The following is a 20,144-nucleotide window of genomic DNA, read 5'->3' on the forward strand; positions in this document are numbered from 1 at the left end:
GAGAGGGATAGCATACAAAACATGTGTGAGACATGAACAAGTCACTACATAGTACAAACACATGATTTACAGAACTAGGTTTTCTAGACCTTGTGATGAAATGGTAGTGCCATGGCAGGCCAAAAATTTATTGGCCCATTGCGATGATAAGCTGTCGGAGCTGAGCTTAACTGATGTTGGAATTTAAAGACCATCTCTAGTTGGTCCATAAATGACATCGGTGAGTATGCTAAATTGAGCATTGACCTTGAACACTCTCCCATACTGCTGAATTTGATATCGTGCAGCCCAAGCAGTCTCTGCACCATTCAAACTTTCTTCCACCTGATGGCTTTGTGAAATATCAGCAACCTACTGATTTGTGGTGCAAAATATAAGATCCAATTTGTGATGAAAGTCTTTCCCTGATGAAATGAAATTGCTTTGTCCCTGCAAGAGATATACGATTTTTGCCAAACAAACACAGCTTCTGTTGTCACAACACATAGCTGTACTATCATCCTATGGCATTCCAATTTCTCTTTGTAGAAGCCTCAACCATATGGCTTCACATGTTGCCATACTGGCTACCACAGCTCCAAGTAATTGCACTTGAGCCAAGAGAAAATATATAGCTTGTTGTAGAGGCTCTATCAACCGTTGAACCTGCCCAATCTGCAGTAGTAAAACCATGAAAGTCAAGTTTTTGCGTATATAAGCCCAAAGAACCTAGTACCCTTCAGATACCTCAATATCTTTTTGGCTGCTTTCCATCGTGACTTCTTGGGTTCCTGCATAATGCCGTGTCGTGGTCAAGTAAATATGGATGCCCATTGGCCACAAGCTGCTTGTATAGAGTGGCATTAACCAATCTGAGCTATATTGTACCGTCAGCTTGTCACTGCCATCTATGGTAGTCTAAAGAGGTCTGCAATTTCGCATACTAGATCTCTTCGAAATGTTTTTAAAATATTTGACCGTTGACATGATGTTTTTTGCCATATCTCAATCTCCACGCAATAATGCATCAGTCCTAAGTTTGCCATCATAAATGACCTGCAGAAATTAGCATTCATTGCTGCAATGCGTGCACTGTTCTACCTGTTATGAGGATTTTGTTCATATATAAAATAACAAGCACCGTATCATTTCCTTTTGTAAATAATAGAGATTTGGATCAGCAAAGCTTTTCCTAAATCCTCTTTGAAGGAAAATGTGCATCTATCCTTGCATACATTTCTGAACAACGCCTTCAGGTTGTTCCACATATACTTCTTCTTCCAGGTAGCCATTAAAAATTGCTGATTTCACATCTGTTTGGAAGGTAGGCCAGCTCTTCTGTACAGTAATAGAACATACTATTCTAATAGTGCTGATTTTTTCCACAGGTGCAAAGGTCTCTGAATAGTCAATACTTTCAATCTGACTAGAACAATTTGCAACAAACCTTGCCTTATGTTAATTTTCCTTCAGAATCTTTAGCCCATTTTGTGCCTATGGTTGATTTCTGTGTGGTAACTCACGTATCTCCCATGTTTGATTTTCATGATGGAGTCATATTCTGACTCCATGGCATCCTGCCATTCTTGGATCTTGACAACTTACTTAAATGACACAGGCTCTTAGGAGCGTGTCAATTTGCATCCCTCCTACAAGCTGCTTTTGATGGTGTTTTTCCAGAATTTCCTGCATTTCAGAAATCCATGTACTTATGCAGTCCTGAGTTTAGGAATTATTGTCATCCCATACTTGGAATCATTTCTCTCCTAGTTGTGTAAGCTTATTTTTCTGTCCTTCTTGGAGCTATAATCCACTGTGGTGTTTGTTTCATCCTGCCTCAAGGTATAAGCGTGCTTTTAAAGGGTAAGATCGTATTCTTGTTGCATAATTGAACTTATATGCCCAAAGAAGAATGTAAAACCTTCTCACAAGGAAACATCTCAGAGTGAGATTCAACGCAATTTTACTGCAAAGTAGCATAAGCCCCAATTTTTCACAGCAATTTCTCCAATTTACTGCAGAATTTTCAAATTTGACAGTTTCACAGCACTTTACTCTCAATAAGCAGTTCCAACCTGTACATAATTGCAATATACAGCAATACTTGCTGTTTTCTGCCTGGTATGCAACTGAGGCAACTAAATTCGGAAAATTCCAATTGAGTTTTGCACAGCAGTGCATTTCCTTTTATTTAGACCTACAAATGTATCTAGAACAGTTCCAAATTGTTCAAATTTCACGTTTGTGAACTGTAATTTGCATTTTCTATGTGAAATTTGCCAATGTCTGCAATTTCCTTGCAAAATCTGCAAGCACTTTGCAAAGACTGATGCAATTTGTTTTGAATTTCACACGCGTAGGTTTTGCAACAGGTGAGGAAAGAAGAAAGGCTCAGGTTTTTTTTGCAGAGGAGGGAACCAAGCCAACTATATACAAAAACCTCTGGCTGCGCACTCATCCATGAGCTAAGACGGCACTGCAGTTGAGTCCAGACAGTACATTTCACACGGATGAAAATTCGCCAGTAGAATATGCATTTTTTAATCTAAAAAAATCAAGGCTGTTCCAGCCCACGTGTGAAACACGCCTGTTTATGGGGACTTGGTATTGTTCCTTTTTTGTTTATATGACACGACTTGGGATGTTGTGGCAATATAGACCACCCCCTTGGCTTTTCTGTCATAGTATAGAGGTCAAGGATAGAGTTCTTACTCTCCCACCTCTTGTATAATTTGTTCTGAATGGATTAAATTACCACATTAAAAAAAAAAACGCTTGTTCTGGGCTCAATAGACATGAACTCAAGAATTTATGCTAAGATACTATCTTTTTTCTTCATGCTTTAGGCCTTGCAAACACTAGATATCTTTTTATAACTGCTGATCCTCATTGAAGACAGCTGAAGCTACATGATGGAATCCCACTGAAGGGCTATAACTGCAGAGCTGAAGATGAGCTGACTGCCGCGAGGCTTTGGGGCTGCGTCCATGGAAGGATTGGGAGGGAGCTGCTGAGGCTACATGGGGAGCTACTACATCTACAGGGTCTGAGAAGCTGTGGACCCTGTTGCTGGAGCTAAGTTTTGGTAAGCTGGAGGAATTGTTAAAGAGGACCGGTGTGTTTTATAGGAATAGGGCTGCTGACTAGTCGGCTGGCAGGTCAATGCCTACTGTTGACCAGGTCTCACATCGACTAAAAGGTCAACGTGGATTGGAAAAGTCAACCAGGCGTTGAAAGGAGTATGACACAGCCCATGGCATCCCCTTCTATTGAAATTGAAACAGAGGGCAAAGCTGTAAATCCCTATACTTGGATGTTGGAACCTGTGCCTGGTGTCAAGTCATTGCTGTAGGTCAATGCGGACACCATCAAAAGTACCTGGGTTGGATCCTGAACTGTAATGGTGTGGTCTTGCCAACTGACAACTCTTGTGTGGTTAGCAAGTCATGGTGCACCAAGGATGATGTTAGCTAGGCCTAATAGGGCGACAATGAAGGTATGCTTCAGCCTTCTTTGCCATCCCGTGATGTGAAGCTCGACATCTTGGGCTACTAAGCTGGTGCTAACTAGGTGCTGGGTTGTGCCACCGAACCTGACGATTTGTGGGAAGGTGGAGCTCAGCCGCTAGTGTGGTGTCGAGCAAAATCCTCTGAGCTGCCTCTGTAAAAAAGATGGTGACCTTCTTGCCTGCTACTTGTCCATAACACGCAAGAACATCTTTGATGGGTTCTTTTATTGGGGTGCCCTTCTCTTGAGTTTCTGCCACCTGGGAGATAGCATAAATTGCTGCTTAGTGTTGGAACTAGGGGATCTATGGAGACTCAAAGCAAATGAAGCTAGATAATGCCATAAAGATGAACAATGTGAGAATGGCAATTTGAAGCATTAGTATTGAAAATGCGCACAAGTTTTTTTTCTTCTATTTCACGCTTTGGGAGTACATGATGATAAAGCTTCTCATAGTTCCACAATCAACTCCTTGCATCACTCCTTGATTTTCTCCATGAGCCCATGTGGACATCATTGCTTATGTCATCTCTATTCTTTGCAACACACACTCTCTCTCAAACATACATAAATTGCATGCATTCTTGGTGTACACATAAACACATAGGCAAGACCTTGATCCTAACAAACCCCACCTCAGGAGATTGCCTCATATTCTGTCAAAGATAAATCTAGGCTTATGGTTCCCACACCGGTTTTTCTAGTCAAGGATAAATCCAAGGCTCTACTTTCACATGCCAATTATGGGCTGACAAGGTTAGAGACAAAAAAAGGGACTAGGTTACACACACATTACATTCATTTCGAGATTTGTCTTTGGGCAGGGTGCCCAACCAACAAACACAAGAAAACACACAAAAATAACATTCAAAGAAACAAATCTTGGCTTTACAAAGCCCAAGCATCCTCAATAAAATTAGTTGGAAGCTCCTCTTCTTCAACCACATTGACTCTATCTTTCTTTGAAAAGAATCCTTCTCTTTACGGTTGTTTTTGCCACAAGTCTCACATGCCTTTATACAGAAGCAATCTTTTTCAAGATGATTGCTCTTGCCAACACAACATGAGATGCTACCAGTGCTGTTCCTATATGAAAAACTACCAAATATCACCCAAATTTTTCAATGCAAAAGATTTGTCGGGCATATGAACATATTTGATGCCTTACAAATTATTCCGAGCTATTCTCAAATAGCGTTGATCTATGAAATAGTCATGGGCAGAGGCGTGTGAGGAGCAGAGATGGATATTTGGTGTCAAGTTTGAGCAAGAGCAGCATGTGTTCAATAGACCAAGCTCAAACAAAAGATAATTCAGCTACTATAGATGATAGACAAGAAAATGACAAATAGGCAACGACCTATTGAATGCCATCTAGTAGCTGCTGGTGTTGAAGACAAATCTAGGGCAACAGGTGACAGCTTGAGAGGAGGACATCGGCGCAAATGTGCTGTGAATAGGCATGCACCGAGTAGAAGCATGTAGTGGGCACAAATGAAATTCTAGTAGCAAGCCTCCCAACAAGAACTAATGAGCTGAGCAACAATAAATCCATAGTTTTTTCCGCACGTGTATGGTATGGATACTGCAACGTTTGCAAACATTTGAAAAAAAGACGTATGAAATGGCATTTCAAATGGGACCAGAAAAAATGTTGAATGCCCTCGTTTTTGACGATTTTGACTTCGCTTTTCTTCCGCCTTGCCTGTGCGCTGTTCGTGAAGACTAGTAGAATATATCAAATCGTACAATAATCTGAATTTATACGATTGGATATATTCTAGTCTTACCAAGGTATATTATTTTTTATCATATTCCAGCCTGCTTTCCCTTCCTTTCCTATTCTTTGTTGTCAAAGCTTTGGCTCTCAACTTCAAAGCTGCTGTTGAGTCTTTCCTCCCCAATCGCTCATCTTGGCACTTCGTGCCGTGTGCACGCAGCTAAGCACTTTCTTCTTTCTTTCTTATGGATTTTGATGAAGTTTCTTCTTTTCCCCTCCAGGTTGTGGGGATGAGACAGGTGGCAAAGCTGTAGCAAAAGGCTACGCGATAATAAGTGATCAGGCGGCGTAGGCCAGAGATTGTGTTATGCTCTAGCTGAGATAGCATGACCTCGGAAAGATCGGTGGGCATTTTCCCTTAGAAGACCGACTTCTGTAATATTTTATGCGTAAATAAAATGGTCAAGGGAAGTAATTGCCAAGGTCCTAGGTGAGGGTGTATTGGCATCAACTAGGTGGTTCTGAGTGCTAAGGCCTAGGTGCACCTAAATGTGTAATAATGCTAAGGGGCAAATGTTTTAATTGTGCCCCAAGAGAGGGGTAAATGGTGTACCAAGTTAAAGGTCTAAAATGATGACATGTGGCAGAAGGAACCATCTAGGGAACTGAGGGCTTGTGGATATGCATGAAAAGAAATTGAATTACGTATCTTTTGTACATGGGATCCACGAGATAGGCTGGGTGGATATTTGGGATGCCAGCGCTTGTGATTTTGGATTAGCTAGTGAATCAATGAAAAGCTGAAGGATTAGAAAGTGTTCGTAAAATTTGGTATCAGAGCAGGTTAGCGTTTAGGCTGGATGAAGGGAGCGTAGACAAAGGATTACTTCGTGGAAAGAACGTGAGACCAGCGGTCGACGAAAAGCAGAGAGAGAGAGTTAGATAATGATCGTATCAATTGCTTGGTCAAGGTTGTGACGACGAACAGTAGGGCTTGGGAACGGTGGCGCGTGAAAGAGAGGAGTCGCGTATGAAGGAAGCACAGGGCTGGAATTGTTGGCGTATGCAAGTATCCATGGGCTGATGGATAGTTAGCGTGGGCTCTCGGACAAAGCTCTCAGCTTTCTTTTGCAGTGCAACCGATTCGACGATTCAGAGCAAGGACGGAGAATATAGGAACCCCGAAGCGTGTATCGTGAGTCACGCAGAAATGCTTATTTTGAGATTGAGATAGCTAAACAATCTGCTTATAGGCAATCTCTCTCTGTTGGATGATGCTTGGGACGAGCCCCATGCGCCTGATCCCTTGTGAGGTGTTGCGGAAGTTGTGCCTTGCGTGCGGAAATGGGCAGCGTGGAGAATGAATCCACATCCATTGTCGAGCTAAACGTTGGAGGGATGGAACCCATTTTCGCCACATTTTGAATTGGATATGGTCACGCAAATAGCCCGTGAGCGTGGGTACGGCTATGTGCACAGCTCTAGCTGGGGAAACGTATATCTGGCGAGGTTCTTGGAATACGATTACCTGCAGAACAGTAGCTTTCTGATATTCAGTCAATTGCGTGGGTTCAAATAAAATCTACCAAGTCTGAGAGACGGAGGAGTGGCACAGAGTTTCGAGGCTTGCAAAGGCTTTGGCAGAAGAGATAAATTTGAGACATCTGCGTTACGTGGAGCTTCCAGGGAGCATCATTTTTTCCCTTTCTACACAACATTTTAGTTTGCAGTCTATTTATTCTTGTACAGCAGAAGGAAATTCGAAGTGAAAAAAAGAAAAAAACTATTTTCCCTTTTTGAAAGAATGGAGGCAGAGGGACAAGATTCCAGGGTAAAATCCTGGTGAATCTGGAGTGCGATCTACACAAGAAATGTCCCATCACACAACACCTACTCTGGTGGGTAGGATTTCTGTACTAGAAGATGCTTTACAACATATCATGAACCAGCAGCTTCAAGTGAACGCTGGTCAAAATGAAATTAGAGAAATGGTGCAAGCTTTGTCGGCTAGACCATCTAGGAATGATAAGGGCAAAGCTCCAGCAGAGCCAGAGCCCAGTATACACTCATCAGAACGTGCGAAGGTCAAGGTACCTAATATTGCCAACTATAGACCGGAGAAGTACGCTGGTCGGATGACCGAGCGCAGTTCTGATGTGATCGAGGTTTGGTTACACAAGTGGGAAGAAGCCTTCGCCATTTGTGAAATCAGATCTGATCTAAAGAAAATCCGCGAGACCAAGTACCTGTTTATTGAGGTAGCGGATAGGTGGTGGATAAAGCAACAGAAAGATCAGGTTGCCCCTACCACCTGGGAAGGGTTTAGGGCTGAATTTAAGAAATACTTTCTTTCACCTGACGAAGAGTCCCGAGCTTGGGATGCTTATAGAAACCTTCGCCAGAGGAATTTGTCGGTGGCAGAGTACACTGACAAGTTCAGGGAATGTGTTATGAAAATAACAGACCCTCTCCCTATGTCGGTTCAGTTGAAAGACTATATCTATGGACTGAACGACAAGATTAAAATGGAAGTTCGGGCTAAATATGTGACTACATTAGATGAATCTATTGCAGTAGCCTTGAACTATGAGGATGCCAGAGGCAGGCCTAGTGGGTTTGTGCAGGCAGGGAGCATGAATACCCGAGAAAAGGGGGATTTTAGAGGAAATGGACTTCAAAGACAAGTGTCTCGCAGCCAAGTGGCCAAACCAAGCAGGTGAAGCCGGTTGAGGGACCAGCAAAGACAAGTACCACCGTTGGGGTGAAAAGGAAAGTAACTCCAATGGTAGTCCAGGCTTGGTCAAAGTCCTCGTTGACCCCTGAGCAAAAGGAGAAAGCTAGAAAAGAAGGATTGTGCTTCGGCTGCCTTTAGCGACATCAGTGGAAAGATTGTCCACTAAATAAAGACCGTCGCACGGCCAACATGATAATATCTGAATGCGACGCGGAAATGCATGAGAGTCCTAATGCGGAACATATGCAGATGCAATTGGCGGGACCTTCTCAGAGGTTAGTACCCGTGTTGTTAAGTGTGTCTGTTACTAAGTTAGTAAGCGGTGCACCTGATAACATCCTTTCAAAGCCCGCAGCAACGGGGTATACAGTTTTCGATGAGCCCGAGTTGATTAAAATGAAAGGGTAAGTAGCCAATCATGATGTGATTGTGTTGTTTGACTCAGCGTCAACGCACAATGTAATTAACTCGAAGCTTATTAAGAGGCTCAAGTTGAAAACTAGTCCGTCTGACTATGCTTATGCGGTCAGGATGGCGGACGGAAGTTCAACTGAAGTATGGGACCAAAGGGTTACCCAGTTGGAACTTCGAATTCATGACTATGTTGAGAAGCTAGACTTTGAACTGACCAGGCTTGCTCACGCAGATATAGCCTTAGGTATGGCTTGGCATTTTTGGAAAAATCCAGCCATTGATTGGAAAAAGCATATTTACCAGTTCAAGATAAACGGGGTAGAATATGTTTTACGAGGTGAGAAGGATTTACCTGGAGGACCATTGATTTCAGCCATGGAAATTTGGAAGACTCCGAAAGAGTTTCTATGTCTGTGTATAGCATCGGTAGAGTCGATTGATGATGCATCAACTAGCACTGAGGCTACCCAAGATGGGAAAATGGCTGAGTTGGCTAAAGAGATATCGGAGAAGTTCTCTGATTGTTTTAGGGATGAGTTACCTTATGGGCTACCTCTAGAGCGGAATGTTCAACATAAAATTGAGCTTATCCCGGGGGCAGAACCTGTAAATCGACCTCCCTATAGATTAAGCTTTACAGAAGAAGCTGAGGTCTGAAGACAACTGGAAGAATACCTCAAGTTGGGGCAGATTCAACCCAGTTTTTCACCTTTTTCTTCGCCAGTGATATTAAAGAGGAAGAAAGATGATACTTTTCGTCTCTGTATAGATTACAGAGCATTGAATAATATCACTATTAAGCACATGTATCCGATGGCTCGGATCGATGATTTGCTAGATGCATTACATGGAGCCGTAATTTTCAGTAAGATAGATCTTAAGTGTGGCTACCATCAGATCCGTATTAGAGCCGAGGATGTGTATAAAACCGCTTTTAGAAGCAGGCTTGGTCATTATGAGTTTTGGTTAATGCCCTTTGGACTTACCAATGCTCCAGCTACATTGGTCATGCTTATGAACGATTTACTACGTCCGTATATCGAAAAGTTTGTAGTACATTTTATTGATGATATTCTGGTATTCAGTAAAAGTATTATTGAGCATCGTGAACACTTAAGAATAGTGTTCAGTACTTTGAGAAAAGCCAGTCTTTATGTAAATAAGAAGAAAACTATACTATGTATGGTTAGACTTGAATACTTAGGATTCATAATAACTCCAGAGGGGGTAGAAATGGATCCAAAGAAAGTGGTTGCGATACTGACTTGGCCTTCCTTCTTGGGATTTGTCCAATTTTATTGATCATTCTTGGGATTTGTCCAATTTTATCGAAGGCATATCAAAGGATATTCTGAAATAGTATCGCCATTAACTGATCTGACCTCAGATAAAGTACCTTTTATATGGGGACAGAATCAACAGGAAAGTTTTAACACCTTAAAACAAGCTGTGGTCACAGGACCGGTGTTAAAAATAGTTGATCCCCAGAAACCATTGTTCTTGGAAACCGATGCAAGTTGCATTGCGGTAGGAGCAGTTCTCCTCCAAGAGGGAAGGCCAGTAGCCTTTGAAAGCAAGAAGCTTTTTTCCTCTCAACGGAATTGGCCAACTCATGAATTAGAGTTGTATGCTGTTGTCCATGCTTTGAAAACATGGCGACATGTTGATCATGATACTCTGAAACATTTTTGTAAACAACCTGACTTGAGAGGCCGCCAAGCTAGGTGGGCAGAACTCATGCAGGAGTTTAATTTGACGATTCGGTACCGAAGAGAAAAAGATAATAAAGTTGCTGATGCGTTGTCACGCATTATGCATAACATGAGTTTCACGGTATTAGAGAGTGCTCTAATGGCCGAGATTAGAGAAACTCAAAAGGTGGACGAGTTTGTCGAGAGTCTATGGCCTAAGGCTCATGTGTTAAAACCCGGTGAAAACGAATCAGCCTGCCAGGTGCACCTGATCACCATCCATCGACCGTGAGGGTCATTGTAAGCAACCGTGGGCTGTATATCATGTTTTACCAGCATGCAAACCCCCAAAAAGTGCATTGTACCAGCATAAAAAATATCATAACCAGCATAGTGGCCTTGCTGGCCAGCCAAGAATGGCCAGCCAAGAAGTGTTGGTTGTGTTCCTGTAAAGAGATCACATCGGGATGCATTCTATGTACATAATGCCAGAAAAGTCTCCACTCATTGACATTGCAAAGACCCTGAACATTGTATGTGATGCAAGTAATTGAAGTAGACATAGAAGATATTTACAATCAAACCAAAAAGCAGAGTAAAGTATAAGCTGTCAGGCCTCAGCCATGACATCAACATCCACCTGGGCTCCTGGATCATTAGCTCTATGATCCTCATCATTGTCACATACAGGAATGCCTCTTTTTAACACATCAACCCACAGTTGAGAAGCAAGGCTATCAGCGGGGGTAGAGGTCTGACCAGGGGTAGAAGTTGAAGCATCCCAATGGCGAGACTGTAATGGACGTGGTTTAAGAGCGAATACTTTTTTGGGTTGCTGCCAGACAGCCTGGGGAGAGGCATGAGATTCTGAAATTTTGCCCTTCCCCTTATCCTTTTGCTTAGCTGAAACCTGAACCACATTTTCTTTGGAAGGGACATATTTGGGAGCCACATCACCCAGTTTGGTAGGCATTGCCTTAGACCCTGGGGCATAAGTTGGGGCGGGAGTATTTTCTGGAGCAATAGCTGTGGGTGGGAGCTGATGCAGGACTGCAGGACACTGTGAGGCTAAGTGGCCAAACTTATGGCATGTGAAACAAGCACCTGCAAAAACTCCCCATTTCAAATCAAAATATTTTTCACCAAGGGGAACATCCTCCACTTCTACCGCATTGGAAGGAGGGGTTGGGTGATCTGTATCCCAAAGAATACAAAAGCGATTGCGATTACCCGAAGGACGTGGAGGGCATACAACTTGCCCCAAAGTGGCTGCCAAACTTGGTAACTCAGGCCTCATATAGTCCGGAAAATCCACTACCTCAACCCATACGGGGCAGTGATGTCGAATGAGGCTGTGGTAATCCTTGTTTGGCGACCATGGCATGACATGCACCATTTGTCTGCCATAGAATAAGGGCGACATCTCCAATATCTGCTGACGATATGAGGCATCCAAAAAGTGCACTTCATAAAAACCCCTAGAAGCAAAGTATACTCCTTCAACAAAGCAGCCTCCCAACAATGCCTGAACCCACTGGGCCACATCATTTGCTGAAGGTAACTTTCCTGGGAAAAAAATGATAACTGCTTGCTGAGAGAACTTTCGAAGAGGAGCAACCAATGAAGGCAGCTTCAACTTGTATTTGATGGCTGGGGGAGGTTTGGCCCACTCCTTCCGGCTGTGATGAAATTCATCTTTAAGCATGTCAAAAACATAGTGAGCGTCTACAGAATCTGCAACAGAGACATCAACTTGCTGTCTTTTGGAGTCCCGGGTCGACTCCTTGCGAGAGTAACTTTTGAACTGGTCCTCCATGAAGAGAAACAAGGCGGGATAGATGAAGTGGCAGAATCAAAGCAAAATTGTACGGACAAGGAGCAGGCTGAAAGTACGAGCTGTACGGAATGTGCAAATCGTATAGATGTATGGAAGAAAGTCTAAAGGGGTTGAGTCGTACGAAAGGAGACAGAGAGCGCAGAGGCTGTACGGAATGCAAAGATGGAAGAGGCGGCTGACGCAAAAAGACAAGGCAGGCTGTACGGAAAAGGACGGAGGGTACGGCTATACAGCGGAGATGCAGGTCGAAGGATGGGCAGATGTGGCGAAGCTGCGCAGGGAAGAGGCGACCTGTCTGTACAGCGTCCGTACAGATGTACGGCGTCCGTACAGTTGTACGGACAGAGCGTGGGGCTGAACAGAGGCCTGACGTGAACCTGTACGGAGGCTTGGGGAGGCTGAGCAGCAATGCTCACGACCACACACACACACTCAATCTTTGTAGACACACACACACACACACACACACACACACACACACACGTGGAATGAGAGAGAGAGAGCAAGAGGATCACACCAGGAGAAAGAGATAGAACAGCCAGCTATGAGCGTAGAGAAGAGGCGTGTACAAGCACCGTACGATCAGTTAAGCGTGAAGCAGCCCAAACGATCAGCCAAGGCCTTAAAGGGCGTGCCAGAATCTCTGTACTGCAAGGGAAAAACCATCTGTACAACAACCTACGTCTTGGTTTGGTTTCAAGATCCCGATCAGCCAGGAAATTCGTCTGTACAGCATGGGAATTGCTCCGTACAGCAGCCTGGATGATCCGTACGGCCTGTATGGAAAACCGTACAACAGTGGTGAAATAAAAATGGATTGAGTGCAGCCTTGAATGTGTGAAAAATCGCCGTATGAGATTGGTTCAGGGGAGGTGTGGAGATGTCAGAGGAGGAGATCAGAGATAGACACGGGCCACTTGGACAGATTGCTGCCACCAGATTACTGATCATGAGAGCTATTCCTCAGGAGTGGAGGGATATGCTTACAGATCCAGCCTATGTTCATCCCATCTCTACTTGGTCAGGTTGTTTTAGTGAGGCTGGGCTATGCATTGGAGCTCGTTTAGGACTGGCATGGTTTACTTATTGAGTCGGACTCCTCTCACAGATTGTATCCCACTCAGCCCCTGGATCGACAAGAGCTCCTTTGGCTGAGGGTCAGGGTCATTGGTTGCCTGGGTAAGGAATGGGCCATAGATCCTTCCAGGTTGACCATTGCAGAGGATCCTAGATGGTGACTTTGGATTTTTCAAGGTCGACCTCTGGTGGAGCTCGATTGGGACCCAGGTGAGTGGACGTGGCCTGCTCCGGTGGCAGGCGGCCGTCCTCTTCCCTTTTTCCAGTACTCGACAAGGGCAGGTTACAGGCTTCAGCAGAGAGACTATCATCACCGACCATCAGCCTCACAGCATTGGCACGCACAGGGACTTACTGCAGAGCTCTTGCTGAGCTACTGGACTCACTTTTGGGGCATCAGTAGAGCCAGGAAAGTATCCTATTTTCTTTGGCTCACTATACATAGGGGTATACCTGTGGGTACTTGGCTTCAGCAGATGGGTAGACCCTCCTTGTGTATGCGTTGTCAGCTTGCAGAGGAATCTAGTAAGCATTGTTTATGGAGCTGCCCCAGCTCTAGAGTGGTATGGACATGTATTTTCAGGTTGTTCTCATATGTTACATCCAAGCCTTTCTGATGACATGGGGTGCTGCCCTTTGGGGGAGAGGATCTGGAGCCTTTGCTCTCTTTGAGTCAGAGTCAGGAGACCACGGTTTCTTCATGCAGCGTCGCCAGAGACGGGGTCCCACAGATGTCAGCATCATGGAGCCGCAGGATTTACTTTTGGTACCTGTACCTGCTCAGGATTTCATGCCTACTTCACCTGCAGGGTCAGCTTGGGAGGTGATTTTCAGCATTACTCTATGGCGGATATGGTGTTCGTGATGTTCTTTTGTCCTTGGGGGCCATTTATGCACGGAGGCTGACACTCTCGCTTCCATTTGAGCGGAGATTATCTTCACTCTCAGGAGTCAGTGGGAGCGGTGTACAGGCACCTCTTTGGCAGCTCGTGGGAGACTTCTATCATTCATGAGGACATGGGACTGCTCATTATTTTTTCATTTGACTCCTTTTGGGATGTCGTGGCATTTTAGACCACCACCATGGCTTTTTTGCCACATTGTTGAGGCTACGGATAGACTACTTTCTCTCCCACCTGTTGTAGGATTCGTTTTGAATGGAATATATCACTTTTCTCTTTAAAAAAAAAAAAATCGCCGTATGAACTAGGAGAAAATCGTACGTACGCTAATTCACCAAGGTGCAAACAAGGTCTAAGGATAGAGAGAGAAAAACAAGGTAAAGAGAGAAAGATCACACTTGCCATCACATGCACACTTGGGACTATCACGTGGCTCATTAAAGCCCCTAACCCTCCTACCAATGACACACTTTGGGTTCCCTTGGGCCCAACTTTATGACCTCTCTAACCTTGCATTGTCCCTAGCATTTGGGCCTAGTGGGTGCACCTAGGAACTAGTGGGTGCACCTTAGGGGTTTTTCAATATCCACGGGTTGATATGCAGTGATGGGAGTGATGTGCCCTCCATTGACGGCAACCCAAGGGGCCGATTGGCTAGAGTCGGAAAAGCTGCTTCAAAAAAACCCGACAATCACAATCCTGGTACTTATTAAGTTTTTCATTTGCTTAACTTCTTGAGTGGTATTTGTTGGGAAGTGGAAGAGAAAAGATGCATCATGGCAAGTGGGAGTGAGAACACAAATGAGCCAAAGAGTGTGTGTTCATTTGAGAGGGAAGCCTCTCTTTAATAGAATGAGAGAGAGGGTGGCCTAAATCATAGGCACCTCTCCTACATCAAAGGAGATAACTCCTACATCATAGGCACCTTCCCAAGTGGGGGCCTTGCACTACATCACCACCTGTGTCATGGTCCATAGCACTAAGTGTGCTTCTCTACATGCACACATAATCATATAATTGCTACTAGAGCAAGCCCTTGATCACACATATCCGAACATATCCCCTCTCAAGGGTTTGCCTCATGCTATGTCAAGGATACATCTAGTCACATAGTTTCACATGCCATCTCATGGTGGTCAAGCATAAAACTATGGCTAGGATCTCATGCTAGCAAAGGTGCCCAATGGTTAAGGTTTACAAATGGGATACCCCCCCCCCCCCCCCCAAATGGTTATCTTCCTTGCATGTACAAGGATTCATCTTAGGCCTTTGTGTGGGCCTAGTTTCTCATGTCTGCAAGAGGTACCAATCTTTTTCAATGTTTGCCTGCTTTGTACTTGCCCTTTGATGAGAACTTCACTGTAAGTGCTTGAGTTTGATCTTCTACCTTCCTTGAAGCCTTCTTTTTCTCTTCTTCTTGTAGAGCACTGATGATGCTCTCTAGTGTTGGTTGGGGAAGATTCTTCAAAGTAGCTACAACATAGTTAAAATCCTGAGGCATACTCTTCAAGAGCACAACCATTGCATCATCTTCATTGACTGGAGAGTTGATTGAGGCCAATTGTGTCATAAGACTCCTCATAGTGTTGACATGAGCTGCAATAGTGTCTCCATCCATCTTAAGTTCAAAGAACTTAATTTCAGATTCAACTTAGAAGTATGAGAGCTACCACCAAATAACACATCTAATTTATGCCAAGTCTCAAAATGAGATTCCTAATCTGAAATATGATGCACATAATCATCTCCCAAACCTAATGCAATGATTGCATAGGCTTTCTCTAACCTTTTAGCATTTGCTGGTGTTGTTGAAGTAGAGTCACTTGCCCTCCCTTTTCCTTTGGTGGTGGAGGATTTACCCTCTTGTGATGACCGATTCCTTGATTTGACTAAATCCCACAAATTCTCCTTCATAAGCACAAATTTAATTTTCATTTGCGTAGTATGGAAGCCTTGGCCATTGAATTCGTCTATCTTAAAGGTAGCCATGAGAGGGTCTTACCGTTATGTCTAGGTAGTGTCTGCTCTCTTACAAAGGGCTATAAATCTCAACCATTCAAGTGCATATTGCAAGCCCTAAAATTAGAGAATCCTTGTCTTTTTGCATCAAAATAATAATATGGCTTATATGGCTTTTTCTTCACAAGCTTTGTCACCTTTCTATTGACATATCTAGGTGCTTGTTTCTTCTCTTTTGCTTTCACATATGAAGCATTGGACGAGGAACAAGAGCTAGGATTTCTGAATAAGCATTACTAATTGAAAGTTTTACTGACAATAAATCATCCTCAACACCCACATGAACTGAATTTTAACATCAAATGTCAAAAACTGCCAAACTGACTTGCAAAATGCTAGAGCGAATTGGAGGGCTGAATTCAAACACTCTGAAGCATAACTGAGAGGACTTTTAATGCGCAATTGAAGGTTTTATACCAGGGATTTTCCACCAACAAGGATAGGTAAAATTGGGCGCAATATCACTTGTGAGAGTTGCGCCAAGTCCGACTGTTCTTTCTACGATTTCTCCTCATTCCAGCAAGCATTTGAGCTCAGATTTGAACACAAGATAGCTTTTGGTCTCGCCCACCACTGGCTAGAAGGAATTGGCAAATGGTTGAGGCTTTCATCAAAATTTTGCGACACATCGGCGGGTGAAGAAACTGTCGGCACGAGCTACAGAGGCGTGGATTCTCCAATTCCACCAGGTTAGAGTGTCGCTCCAGGACAAAGATCCTTCAGCTCAGAGGGCTCAGCAAATGGCGCAACAGTGAAGGAGAACTGAGCTCTGCAAGCTTTGGAGAAAAAGGGGGCAAAATGAGAAAGAAGGTGGAGGGTGGAGAAGAAGGTGATGAGGTGGCATTTTGGAGCTATAATAGGCTAGAGGCTCAAAGTGGCTCTGATAGCACATGTTGGGAAGTGGAAGAGAAAAGATGCATCATGGCAATAGGGAGTGAGAACTCAAATGAGCCAAAGAGTGTGTGTTCTATTGATTTGAAAGGGAAGCCTTTCTTTTATAGAATGAGAGAGAGGGTGGCCTAAAGCATGAGATTTTGGATGTCTAGTCATGAGTTGCAGTTTTAGGATTTTGGATGTACACGTCTTCACTTGCAATTTGAGGATTTTTTGTTTCTTTTTTGGGGGGTGGGATGGCGTGTTAATGAAGATAGTAGGATTTCTAGTAGGTTGGGTGCATAACTTTGTGATAGCATTGTGAAAGGGCACATTTCAATGCTATTTCATGTCTTGTTGGGTTGGGATGTGCGTTGCTATGTATGCCATAGCCCTCATTTTTGGTTTTTTTGGGCATTTTGTTACACAACACTCTCTTGTTCTGCAACTACATGCTTACGTTCTCTAGCGTCCCTCTTCCCCTTTGCCTTTTGTGGAGCACCCACACATGCACACTTACACAGCGTGCACACTGAAAAAACAAACGAAAAACAAAGAGCAGAAAAATGGTTTGGTACCACGGTCATTTGTCTTGTTTGACTTGCCGTTATTACGCTTCAGTTTTCCCGTTACAAGCTTGATGCTGGGATGCTTCTTTTCCTTGCCTCAAATGATTATCACAATGCTTAGACAATGAGTTGGTTTTGTGTGACAAATTTTCATCTATGTGCAGAGGGAGGAAATGCTGATGTGGGAGAGGTTTTGGTGAAAACACTTCAAAAGGCCAAGTATTCTATAGATGAAAAACTTGATCAAAGTTTTATTCAGCTTTTTAAAGGAGCTTTCCCTATCAAACCTGAATCTGAAAAGGCAGATCGTGGTGAAAATCATGGGGCTCAGCTTAGTGAGGAAGGCAGTGGGAGTGATGAAGAGGACACAAGGCAGCCTAGCCACGGAGTCAATGGTGTATCTAATGAAGTAACTGAAGTAAGAGAACTCAGGAATGGGAGAATGAGGAGAAAAGTCTTTTTTCACGAGGATCAAGACAGCAAGGTGCTCACAAAATTTGATGATACTTAAAAATTTTTTGGTTTGCTTTCCTATTCTTTGTCAGCACTTGAAAACTATTCTTTCTATCGCACATGGTCAAATTCCAGACAGCCTTTTATATGGATGTGGCGAAAGAAAATCTTTCAGCAATATAGTCTTCTGTATAAGCATGCTTCTAGTCCTTTTATCTTTTTCTGTAATGCATATTTCGTCTTGAGCAAAGGCAAGGCTTGTCTAGGCAATGTGTAATTAAATGATCAATATTAGAATTCTACTCTCTAATCTCATCAAACACAAAGAGCTGCTATCAAAGTTTTTTTAGCTCACTTGAAAAATTGCAGTACTCTAGAAATCTTTGAAGCATGGGAGTGCCAATATAGGTGCTGCCGCCCTATTGTGAGGTATCTTCAAATACGATTCGCAGTGTCATTACTTGCCCCCTCTTATTAAAGCGTGACAGCACTTTTCCAATGTTCAGAATTGCGTAGTATGAGGAATATTCAAATGCAACCAGCTAACTTGTATTGCCACCTCTTCTCAAATTCGGTGACAATAAAGAAAATTCCTCAGACGGCATGCTGAGAGAACTTAGGTGCTTTATTCCTGGCTTCTCTAAAGTTGTTCATGCATCTGTTTCTTTACTAGTTTTGTGTATATGTCATATGCAATGGATCCAGCTGGTAAACCTGCATTAGATACCTCTGTGGACTGTTTGAGGTGTTTTCTGTTGCTCAGCAATCACTTATGGTTGATGCTAAGGTTGATAACAAGCTTAAATGGTAAGATGTCCATGTATCCACAAATGCATGCAAAAATTATCTGTACAGAATACATATACTGCAAAAGCCTTGGAGTTTCTAACATTGTGCAATTGACGGGTATGCCCATAGGGTGTTGGAATCTTAAAGTAGTAATGAGTCTACATATCTCCCATGGAGGAAATGCTATGGCATCAGGGAAAAGGTTGGAGGGATAGTGTGGCACCAAAAGTTCAATCATTGCTACAGTTTTAATGTGTTGAAATCTGAGTGTACATACCTCCAGACTATTAATGAAGAAAACGCCATGGAGTCCAGGAAAAGGTTTGGGGGATAATGCGGTTTCTAAAGACCTTAATAAACTTTCTTTATTTCTTCTTTCTCAATCTCTTACTTTCACTCTATCCTCCCTTCCTTTCCCCTATCTTTCGTTCCTTCTATTAGCTCCCCCCCTTCTCTATATCTCTATAGCCCCCTATTCTACATAGGTATTAGAGCACTTTTTCAGCTCTTCTACCTCTTACATTTCAGACAAACTCAATTCATTTCCACACACATCCTTATATGGGTAGACAAACTTTTGACTACTCGCTTGAGCATATTGCTTAGTCAAGAAGCAACGTAAGTTCACAGTCAAACATAGTGTCATGAACCAAATCAAAGAGGTATCGTTTTTCAAGTGTTTGTTGTTTAATATAAATTCATTACTTTTATTTTTTTCTTATTAAGTCAGATGTGTGTTTGTGAGGTTGGAGACTGAATGTCCACCCTAGTTATAACTTGTGGGGTGAAGTCTCTGGAGTTGGTTAACTGAGGTCCAACCCAAGAACCATAAGATCTAGAGTTGGTTAAATGAGGTCCAACTGAGGAGCCATCAGGGTTATTGATTTGTTTCGGTGAAGGTGGCATCAAACATATTGAGATAGGACTTGAGATGCAATCAAGAGGATTGCAAGGTGCCACTAGTAACACACCTCTGCCTATATGTCTCTTTGAGCACTAAAACATAGAGGTCATTAGATAGCTTAACTTGGTGTAAAGGCTTTTGGGGTATGTACCAGTGCCTTGGAATTGACGGATCAAAACAGTACAATCCATAAGGGTGCAAGGCTCAATGTTATAGGTCCTCATAGGAGCAACCTTGGCAAGTCTGTGTACCGTTTTGCATATTGAATGATGTGTTTATCTACACCCATGTGTTAACGCTAGGCCATGCTTGTACAAAAGGGGTGCAAAATATCTAAACCTGATCCATTTTGATAGCTTTGCATTTATAGGTCCTCGCAGTGATTTTTCATTTTAATCAAATTTGATGCAATATGCAGTTTACTATTCCAGAGTGATAAAGACATGATCCATAGTACACCTTGGGCAGAGAGATCCAGGGGTGCCCAAGGAAGGTTGCCGAATTGATCCTTGAAAGAAGAAATTAATTTGACAAAGGAGGGGCATAATGCTTCACAAGAATATCAATTTTCAAGGAAAGAAGGCACCATTAGGAATCTCTTAAAGAATACTATGTTACAGATTATTGACAGAGATTGGTCTCCTAACTTACTATTTTTAGTCATTGACCAATAGAT

At 43.1% G+C, this 20,144-nt stretch overlaps 1 protein-coding gene across 1 annotated transcript in view; it reads left to right on the plus strand.

The window, feature by feature from the left end:
* Positions 1-20,144, plus strand: part of LOC147904375 (P-loop containing nucleoside triphosphate hydrolases superfamily protein) — a 48,244-nt gene that overhangs the window by 17,903 nt on the left and 10,197 nt on the right. Inside the window, exon 8 of the mRNA XM_087386187.1 lies at positions 17,487-17,806. Within this exon, the coding sequence (XP_087242313.1) occupies positions 17,487-17,806 (320 nt within the window). The remainder of the gene's footprint in view (positions 1-17,486; positions 17,807-20,144) is intronic.

This window comes from Dipteris shenzhenensis, chromosome 2 (assembly GCF_047967505.1).
Source record: "Dipteris shenzhenensis isolate YYH24624 ecotype China chromosome 2, Dip_SZ_1.0, whole genome shotgun sequence".
Taxonomy (NCBI): domain Eukaryota; kingdom Viridiplantae; phylum Streptophyta; class Polypodiopsida; order Gleicheniales; family Dipteridaceae; genus Dipteris; species Dipteris shenzhenensis.